Genomic DNA, 10,985 nt, shown 5'->3' on the forward strand with positions numbered 1-10,985 from the left:
TTGAATCACGTATGTGTGTTGTAAAATGTTAACTCTTCAAATTTAAAATAATAATATTGATAATGTAGTAGTAGTTCTAAACTTCTAATATGATAATAGTTATTATATTGTAATATGCAAAACAATAAAATAATAATGATAATTATACAGCAATAATATAATAATTATAATTGAAAAATAATACTAATCATAACATAATTATAATTATAATATAACAAAAAATATATAATAATTATAATAGTAATAATAATTGTTGAGTCTTTGACTTTTTTATTCATTGAAGGAATGAAAAAAAAAAGTCATACTCAAAAGAATGAAAATTCTATGAAAGGAGTTTCATTTCTAATGGAATTATTCTATGGTAATTAACATGTTTTTTTTTTCATTCATTTGGAATGACTCATTACATTCTACATTTCATTCATTAATACCAAACACTACCTTATAGTCTTCGGACTCGATAAGTTTGTGCGTGATCTGCTGAACTCTTTTAAGAAACGTAGCAGCTTCGGTAGTAAGGGAGCCAAATATATTAAAAGCAAAACGATAAAGACGTATTGATTCTCAGCATAGGCTTTCTCGTGCTTAGCCATTTTTCCGGATTATGCCTTCAACATGACCTACCTATCAACAAAAACGGTCCCTAAGCCCGACAAGGGGGGACATTCCAGTAAGGTTCACACAACGTGTTTCCCTCCGCCCAACCAAAACAAGAAAGCCCACTTGAAATTGCACATAAGTAACCACTCTAAAAGTAGCTAAATAGGCTAAGTTCGTATCAACAAGGGGGTTGTGGGTTGACTCGTATAACATGTTTATTTGAAAAGAAGAACATTATGTTTTATGATTTTAAATGCACATTTTTTATACATTTTCCTATTTCCCTTTGTTAAAAAGTTAATACTCTTACAATTTCCCAAACTAAACAGGCCATGCTTATATCATGTGCGCAAGTTGTATTTGCATGAAGGGCACTTATTTTTACACACTAGGGAAAAAAAATCATATTTAAGCAAATGAAAGAGAGAGAGAGAGATATGCTACAACACGGCATATGTTGTCATTCAACTACACATCCATGTAAGCAACGGAGAATCTTAGCTAGGGCTCGGATTGTCCCGACCCCCCCCCCCCCTTTTACGCATCATTGTACGTTTATCCATTTTCTTCTAAAATTTGCATATACAGTGTAAATTTACCCTTTTTCGGTTGAAAACTGACCCCCCCTGGCGACTAACTTGTCGAAACACGAAACGAATCTAACCTGATCCATGACGATGCTTCCCCGGATACACATAAGCATCCGCATAATCTATTCAAAACTCATACTCAGTATTTCTTACCGGTACATATTAATCCAGTACCTTCAAATGCTACAAAGAACTAGAATTCTATTTTAATCAAATTATAAATAGAATATGAAGCAAGTCAACTCAATGGTTAAATTCAATGGGGTTTTGTTTCCAATAATGTATTTACTATATTTCACTTTTATACTCACTCCAAATGTTCTCATCCTCTTCAATATCATCAACTGAGGTCGGATTCTCATCGGGTTCCATATCTTTAACTTCTTTTTCTAACCCACCCTCCTACAATAATAAAAAAATTAGAAACCATTATTATTGTCAACACATAATTTTATCAAAAGAAATATATATTAATAATAATAGGCCAGGTCAGCAGCCACCTGGACATCAACTTCTTCACCGGGCATATTAGCAAACGGGCCATCGTTCTCAGAATCTTCATTTTCTGCCCGAGCTTGAGTTTGTTTTAGCTGCTGCTGCTCAATTACAAAGTTATAATGAGAATTATCTGAAAATTGCAAGATAATATATTTAGGCAAATTAAATCACATAAATTTCTTTTGATCAATAGGGTATAATATGTAGATGTTACCTTTAGCTCGAGTGTTGGTGCTTTCAATCCGTAAACGGTTTTGTTTGTCCTCTTTATTAAACTTTGATTTTATCTAGTTGAGAGTCCGCCCCGGAAAATGTTCTTTTATTATCGATAGATCTATCCCAAGTTCCTGAATAGCCTGCATTTTATAATTAATAAGCAAACTGGAAATTATATGTTTATTATAACAATAATTTATATGTTTATCGATTGTGTACCTCATAAAATAGTTCTGTATCTTGTTTTGTCCATTTCATTTTCGGGGTTATTTTCATGTGTGTTCGGTAATTGTAGTAGGTAGCATTGTCTGCATACTCGCTGCAAAACCGTAAGATTATTATTCTCTGCAAACCCGATAGATAGCATATCTAAATTTAATCAGTACCTTTCATTCATTGCATCTGCTCTCGATGAAGATCCTTCCTTTGCCTGCAGAAAATCATAACATTAAAAATATATCCATTTTCATAGTTGTGACATTTATACCCTTTTGAATGTATGTATGATATTATGTAAGTTTTAAGGGGTATATATGAAACCGGCGCAAAGGAAAAAAGGTTACTGATAGATAGATAACATTCAGAAGGTGTTTGGGATTACTTATTGTACCTCCTTATAAACTTTCATTAAGTTAACAAGTTCCAAACGTGTAACTTATGGAACTTTTCCTCTCACAATATAAGCAATCCCAAACACCTTATTACTTTTCAAAAAGTTAATAAGTTATAAGTTGGTGAAAATAAGCAAAATCCCAAACACCACCTTAATAAACTTGAAAGAATAAAAAAATAAATAAATTGTACCTCTATCCGTTCTTTATGCCCTCTTAGCCTCTGATTAAATCCTTTATGGGGAAGGTATGCATATGCAACTCAAGTTCATCCTCGGGGATTTTAAGTAATTCTGGGTTCACTATAAAAGAACAGCGTAATTAATAATTAATACTAATTGTAGTTGTACATAAAAGATAACAATTAGAAATATATAAGCTTACCTGGTCTTTTATTTCGTTTTGTGCTGTGTGAGAATTTCTTTTTGGGTATTTCGGTTAACTCATTTTGTACCTTTGTGGCCTTTTTACGCTTTGTAAGGGTTTTTTGTTCTCATCAGCTGGTTTTTTTGACTTGGCTTAGACTTTGACTTGCTTTCAATTCTATCATCTAAAGACTCATTTTCAGGTACAAAATCGATATCATTATTGCTATTATCAATACCCTCAATCTCGGCTTCGTCTATAACATGAAGTGCTTTACTTGCTAGCCGTGTTAATCTCTCTGAAGATCTGCCAGCTTCATTTACTGAATCCATTTGAGAAATTTCGCTCAAGCTAACTGATTCTTCTTCAGTCAAATGATAATCAGAGATAGTCTCTGTTGGAACTAAATCAGTCAGAATTTCCTCTTGTGAAAATGAAGAAACCGAATTAACATTTTCTCCATGTTGAACGGGCCCCACATCCTGAACAGGGTTGTTAGCAGCCAGTTCAAGTTTACGCGTTTGTGCCTTGGGCTTGGGCTTGAATTTGCTAGCCCTTGATCCTATAACAAAAATCACCAGAATAAAATAACAAATTATCAAAAAAACAAATGAGGAGATCAGGAGGTTTTGGAAACAGGTTCTCGTTAATATGTATTACTTTTATGGGCATTTTGGTAATTTGACACGCACCAAGCGGAAAAGGCTAACCTCTATCTGTTTCAAGGACCAATGGTGTTATGTTCGTGAGACAGTTTGTCTAGAGGTGGTACTTTTTGAATATTGGGGACTAAAGTTGAAACATGGCCTATCCACAAGGACCAACCATGCAAACTTATTTTTTTATGAATAATTAGTGTGTTGGCTCGAGTATGTTTACAAAGATGATATTACTTCAACCATGCAAACCTATTCGCGTTGTGTGCATATAATGTATATATGCGCGGGCCCTCGGGGGCAAAAGTAAAACTTCACTAATTTGATGTTGTTTTACTAATTTTGCTAAAATAACGTTAAAAATGGCAGAATGTTAATCAGGCATCATGTGGTAGCATTGACAGCCGAAAGACAAGGGTGCATGCACTAATCGGACGATGGTTGAGTGTTATGTGCCTTTTGTTCAAGGCTTGATGGAAAACTACTATTGAGCCTGGGGTCTCACCGGAAGCAGCCTCTGTATTCCTATTCTTACTGGTTAGAGGTAATGCTGTCTACATCTTACCCTCCTCATATCCTACCATAGCCTTGCTATTGGTGAGATTTACTGAGTACGATGACGATGACGACGACGGCGACGGAAACGAGGACGATGACAATGATGATGTTTAGGAAATTTTAAGCAATAGAAATACCCGGTGGGCGACTAAGTTTCATCCATTTGACATGTTTTCATTTAATCTTTGTCATCAGTTTCTGTTTGACCCGTTAAAGATCAAACAAACCAAGAATGACCCTTTAACATGAATGCAACAAATTGATTACCAGAACCAGCTATTGACTGAGCCAAAATGTCATCCGGTTCCCAAAAAAGAGAGTTTTCTGCTTCCTGAATTTGAGGACATTCCACAAATTATTAGTTTATTGACATGTTGCTTTTATGTTAAAAAAACAAAAATTAACGCATTCATTCACCTTAGATCCTGATGATAAATTTCCTATCTGAAAACCTTCATTATCATTAACAATAGCGCCTTCCTCCCCTGTTAAAGGATCTACCTCTGCAATACTTTCTAAGTTTGAAGAAGGATCAATATTATTCATCAACTCAGGCTCTGTGGGTCCCGCTTCTACCTTCCCATCAGTGGACACATCAACAGTTGGTATCTCCGAGCATGGTGGCAAGTTCACTGAATCATAATTAGAAATATAAATTATATATGTGCTTGTTTTGCAATAACTAACACAATTAAGTATTACTAGCAACGCCCTTCCTTAACTGACCTGTTGTTGTAGATTCAGGGAGGAAGTCATTAGGTGAATCCAGTGTAAGAAACAATTCAGCATTCTGTGTTCAACCCTAGAAAAATTTGCCAAATGTGATAATAAAAAAAACATAATTCTTAACAATAGAAATAAATACCAACCTCTTCCTGCGATTTTGCAGAGGAAGACTGAAAGCTCTCAACAACATTTCTAATAATTTGATCGACATTATTTCCACTCTGACCCACTGTAGTAGAAGCAGCCTCAACAAACTGTGTTGGCGGAGTTGGTTTAGGTTGACTTTGGTTCTGGCTGGGAGTTAGGTTTGGGTTTAGGCTTGGGTCTGAGTCTGCCTTTTGGTTGAAACTTTACACCGGCTTTTGCTGCAACAGAAAATCAATAATACTCACCATTGAAGCATCAAGTAGGTGTAACAAATTATCAAAACATTAGGGAGAGATAGCACATTTATATACCAATATTTGCAGTATTGGTTGAAATCAGATCATCAAAATCAATATCCATGCCGAATAACTAAAAGAATCTCTGAAATTTGACAAATAATATATTAATAACCTTATGTAGCATGTCAATTTCAATTTTTAGCTTGAGTGTGTTGGCAATAAATTATAAATCACCAACATTTTCAAAGTAACCGATCAACTGTTTTACCTAGGAAAATCTTGAATTTAAGAATTTATCAAATTCCAATACACCTACATATGAATCATTGACTTACAAAAGCTTTTTCACATAAACAGGCAAGATTCTCCTACTATAAACAAAAATATATAATGTCTGCTAATCAGACATTTTATATGATTCAGCTAAATAGGACTGATTTTGTCCTTATAATCAATTTTCTTGCTATTTTCTGGGTAGTGAAGAAAAGAACACAGTCAAAAAAGTAAAAGGAAGACATGTCAGATATAATCCTGGGAATTAAGCCAGCATCAGCCATAATCTCTATGCAAATCAAGTATCTGGCTACTATCAAAAGTAGGGCTGTAAACGAACCGAACCAAACTGAACAAGGCCTTGTTCATGTTCATCTATTGAGTTTTTTTTTTTGGACAAACGAATGGTACACGAACAGCTATACATGTTCATATGCTAATTTCACATATATATGAGTCGCATAATAATCATATAGGATTTTGTTTTACAGTAAATAATTTTGCTTAACAAGATTAGAAAAGTCATTAAAAAAACTCCTTGTTCATATCCGCTAATTTATTAAACGAACTTCCCGTTTGCCGAACGCTAGGTTGATTTACAGCCCTAATTAAATTTCTAGTGTGCAAAAACAAGAGTATGAGCAAACCAAGAATACCAGCATGAAAATCCTAACCGACAAACAGCAGCATAGATAGATACCGAAACAGAGTGTTATCACAGTAGCAGAATAGCCAAAGATAAGATAAGCAGCAACAATCCTATCATCAACGAGTAACAATAGATAAAAGAAGACTTACTTGAATTTAATTCTGAAACAAAACGATTGAAGTGATGATGATGATGATGACCTCTACGTTTCGGCCGGTTGCTAATGCTACCTCAGAGATAAAGCAGAACAGGATTTGCATTCATTCAGTTCTCGTTATAACTAGACTTCAATTGTCTATGCAGTCAATATCGCTCGGGCCCTTACCAATAATAACGGTGATATTAACCGATGTCTTACCAATATATTATTGGCATTTTCTGAATTAATGTTTTCGGTCTTAATAATTATTTTAGTGGTTGATGTTTTGCAAGTTATAAAGGTTATTTAGTTAATAGCAGAAGTATACTTTATATCTTTGGGATTGAGTTTAAAAAATGCTTATTGAGTTATTGTTGTTTTTAAAAAGCCAGTAAATTAAAATGTGTTTGGCAATCACAAAAATCTTTCTCATTTTAGCTTTTGAAAACTTGAAAAGGTTAAAAACCAGTTTTCCAAAAGCCCCAAATCCTGGCTTTTCAAAATGACTTTGTGAAAAACCAATAAACATTTTTCAAACTCAATCCCAAACATGCTCTTAGTTTGATTCTGATTGAATGATGATTGATATCAATTATCAATTAAAAAAAAGAAATCATGCAGTCATCGATACTAACAAGACGCCACGGCACACCCCAATGGCAAAGCTTGGATGAACACGTCGGGGGGGGGGGGGGGTGGGGGGGGGGGTTTCTTGGGCCATCATATAAGAGTCTTCCTTGTAGGCCCGGCTCCCACCTCATGCAAGGTTCAACTGGCGTCATCATCATCATCATCATCGTACTCAGTATATCCCACCAATAGCAATGCTATGGTAGGGTCTGAGGAGGGTAAGATGTAGACAGCCTTACCTCTATCCCATAGGGATAGAGAGGCTGCTTCCGGTGAGACCCCCGGCTCGATAGTAGTTTTGCATCAAGCCTTGGACATAAGGCACATAGCACCCAATCATCGGGACACCGGCTGATCGGTGCATGTGCCCTTGTCTTTCGGCTATCAACGCCACCACATGATGCCTGATTAACCTTCCGCCACTTTTAACGTTATTTTAACGAGATTAGTAAAATAACGTCAAAATTAGTGCAATTTTACTTTTGCCCACCCGAGGGTTCAACTGGCGTGTCAGGCCCAATTCCAACAGATGGCACGTAATTTTTATAAAAGTTTATATATGTATACAAACATAGTTTATGTTAATATAAGGCATAGGTTTATATAAAGGGCCTAAAATTTATCCAAAAATTTAAATATAAACAAAATTATGGGTTTGGGCTCTTATAATTTGTAATAGTTAAATAACAAATTTGGCCTAATAGTTTGTTTAATTAATAAATTAGGCCTAAGTTTTAATAGTTCTAGTTAATTGATGGATAATTTGCACTCAGCATTTGACAAATTATTTTTATTTATGTATGTTATTGCGACAATAACTTTGTTTTGATTAATGCTATATTACAATTATTGTCGATCTTTTGAAATAAAAAATTATAAAAGGCTCATTTTTCATACTCAGTCTTGGTCACTTAAAATCTCCGAGACTGTCAGTTGCCACAAGCCCACACACATGCATACTTGTGGAGTATACGCGCTTTAGGCTCTAGTCAATTAGGCTTCGACCCAAACTAATCAAGCCCATTATGGTTTTGGCCCATACTTCAACTTAGAGCCATTCAGAAAGTTTGCACTAAAAAGCGACTTATTTGTAAACGAGCCGAGCCAAGCTCAGTCATTAACAATGTTTTTTTTTCTTGGAAGACCAGAGTCACCAAAGGCCCATTTTGTTTCTGAAAAAGCATATTTGAACTTTGAAACAGAAATAACATATTTGAACCAACCATAAGATCGAAAACCACGTTTTACTGAGTGAAAGATGAAGCGGTTTACATATAATTTAACAATAGTGTGACCATTGATCAATGATCTAACACATGCCCTCCAAAAACTGCACTTTTTTCTGTTTCTTTCAAAATGACAGTTCTTGGTTTGTTGCGTCTTACGCCTCGTCACTATCTTCAGCTTCATTCACTCTAATAATGTAAACCTAAATTATAATGCAGAATATGCCATTAACTTTCAATAATGAACAAGAGGTCAACCTTAAAAGTGATGAAGAATACAACCTTAAAAACTGTCGGTTTTATAAGTTGAAAAACCAATGCATCACCATCAGCTAGTTTATGATCCTCAGCAAACCCTTTCCAACCACCACTAAGTCCTGTTTTCCTTGGAAGGTACCTTGTTTTCCACTCCGCCTCGTCTTCATCCACCAATGTCATTACTTCATCGCGTTTAGGAAGGTAGCTCTTGCAGAAATGGACAGGAAGACCCTAAAGATTTAACATTTTCATGATTTGTTATTAGTGCATTATGTTATGATCATAATAAGGTGACAATCATGACTTGTTTTTCATGAATGAGTTGATTTGGGTGAAAAAAGTTGCAAGCTGGTTCATCTACGTTAACCCAAATTATACAACAGGCTAGGGGTGTGCAGAAAACCAAAATAATCGAATCGTAACCAGAAGAATAACTGACGTAACCGAACCAAATAACCTAACCAAATAAACAACTGACGGTTTAATTTTATGGTATTTTAAAAACCCGATTTTCGATTAGGTTTCGGTTTCGCTACCAGCCAAAAACCGAACCAAAAAAACCAAAAAACTGAGTTTAGGTAATTTATAAGAAATTAATAAAATGATTAAGCAAAAAAAATTAGATTCGAATGTGCAATAATCAATTAATAATTAATTAACAAAACATTTAGACCCAAAGTTTCACACCCAATCATTGGTTTGGACTTTCTTGGGGGCCAAAATACTCAAGTGTCCCAATTGACAAAACCGAAAAAAATGAAACCGAACGGTTTTAGAAGACCCGTTGGAACCCAAAACGTCGTGCACACTGCACACCCCTACAACGGGTTGATCTGGATCGATTCAAATTATAATGGGCGAACCAATTTTGATATATTTTTATTCTAAAACAACTCCTTTTAACCCGAGCCCAATTTGATCAACGCCCATTTTTTCTAAAACATGACGTTTTGACCTGGACCCATTTGGTCAAAACCCAGTTTGACCAAACCCAACTTGACCCGTTACCCGATCCACCCACCCGTTTTGCCAGGCTTAGACCATACTATCATATCATATCAATATTGTTACAAACTAGAAACTATATCCCTTTTGATCTCACCAGCCAAAATCCACCCGAGACATGGGATTGAAGCATTGGCTTTACAAAGCTCGGGAAATCAGATTCCAAAGTGGAGTGTAGTTCATCAGCTCTCCCTGTAGCATACTCTCTATCTTCATACGAGGCGTATACTCGATTTGATAAATCCCTTACAGCTTTGCCATAACTGATGAATACCATCATGATTCATGAACACATATCATATTATATTTTTATTTAATATACCAGGTCGAAAGAGTTTTACCTCCTACAGATTCCCAAAGGCTCGATCGGGACCTGTCATTGCATTTCAGGAATATATTAAATGAGTGAGGTTCAAGAGAGAAGAAACTGTGAAGGGATGAAGTATCATATTATCAAACAAGAGAATACAGCATGCTAACTTATTATAACTAAAATTAAGGGTTCTGATAAAAAAAACGATGTAACCAAAGCAAGTCGACCAGTTTGAGATTTATACGGTTCATTTTAGGTGGAATAGTGGTTTAACGGCTTGACCAACGGATTGAAACTTGAACTGGTTAAAATTTTGAATACAAACTGCCCATCTTGAAAAAGGATTCTAAAAAATAGGTTCAAACTGCCAAATTGCTAAACTTGCACATACAGCCGAGCCGACCCACCTAATCTTGCTACCGGTTTGGTTTGTCATTTCCTGAAACCAATGTTTTCAGAATCTGTCAGACAGTGAACCGGTCGCCTAACTGGTTCATAGTTCATTAGTCTAACCAGATTCAAGAACCGTATAACGTCATATATAATATAAAACTTAAAATTGTAAATATGTATCTAATAGAATATAAAACATAAAAATATGCATGTGTTGGTGTGAATTTGCAATTTTAATATAATATGAAGCCTCTAGTAATGAACAAACCATATAATGAAATTTTGAAGAGAAAAATGAAAAAAAAAATCAAAACTGGAACAAGACTTAACCGGACCGGTTCCATTCCCGGTCCAGCCAAAATACTGCCTGAAACTTGGTCGGCAGTTCGGTCCAAAATTTCAATCAGAACCGACCAACCCGGACCTAGAACACCCCGAACTACAAAATATGTAACCTTAGTTTCCCAATACCATTTTCAACCATCTGACATCATACAATAATAACCTATAAACATGTATTTTACGGGATCTTAATGGCAACTAAGCAGGATCAAATCCAAGTTACAAGCATTTAACCGATCCCGTTATCATAATCAACAGATAACAAAACTAAAAGACGCAACAGTATTCATAAATAATAATAAAGAGTGAGAAAATAGTACTTCTTTGTAATTAGCAGGTGGCTTATCAGCTACCCGATTGGACCGCCTGACAGCCGACATATCCACAGGCTTCCGAGGCGTCCGATTCACCTTCTTCATCTGCAATCATGAAGCACACAAGTCACCTAATTACTCTTCAAAATAGAGAGTTTGATTGTGAACGTACAGGGGATGGTTTAGGGGTTGAAATGGTGCGAAGAGACTGAGCTAAAACAGTGAGTTTGAGTTCT

At 35.5% G+C, this 10,985-nt stretch overlaps 1 protein-coding gene and 1 pseudogene across 2 annotated transcripts in view; both read right to left on the reverse strand.

The window, feature by feature from the left end:
* Positions 1-1,478: 1,478 nt before the first annotated feature.
* LOC143621586 (uncharacterized) lies at positions 1,479-5,093 on the reverse strand (annotated as a pseudogene). The gene is made up of 7 exons (XR_013151567.1): positions 4,965-5,093; positions 4,513-4,727; positions 4,363-4,426; positions 2,900-3,443; positions 2,737-2,817; positions 1,691-1,818; positions 1,479-1,592 (listed from the first exon to the last, which is right to left on the reverse strand). The product of XR_013151567.1 is annotated as an uncharacterized LOC143621586 (transcript).
* A 3,178-nt stretch (positions 5,094-8,271) lies between these two features.
* The window catches only part of LOC143621616 (B3 domain-containing protein At3g19184-like), a 2,812-nt gene continuing 98 nt past the window's right edge, over positions 8,272-10,985 (reverse strand). The window contains exons 1-6 of the mRNA XM_077092977.1: positions 10,922-10,985; positions 10,756-10,854; positions 9,729-9,760; positions 9,485-9,650; positions 8,407-8,613; positions 8,272-8,327 (exon numbers count right to left, since the gene is read on the reverse strand). The exon at positions 10,922-10,985 is cut by the window's right edge and continues 98 nt beyond it. Coding sequence (XP_076949092.1) covers positions 8,280-8,327; positions 8,407-8,613; positions 9,485-9,650; positions 9,729-9,760; positions 10,756-10,854; positions 10,922-10,985 — 616 coding nt within the window. The 3' untranslated portion in view covers positions 8,272-8,279. The remainder of the gene's footprint in view (positions 8,328-8,406; positions 8,614-9,484; positions 9,651-9,728; positions 9,761-10,755; positions 10,855-10,921) is intronic.

This window comes from Bidens hawaiensis, unplaced genomic scaffold (genome assembly GCF_021521415.1).
Source record: "Bidens hawaiensis isolate Kalapana, Puna unplaced genomic scaffold, B.hawaiensis_p1.1 tig00002922_1, whole genome shotgun sequence".
In the NCBI taxonomy this organism is placed as follows: Eukaryota; Viridiplantae; Streptophyta; class Magnoliopsida; order Asterales; family Asteraceae; genus Bidens; species Bidens hawaiensis.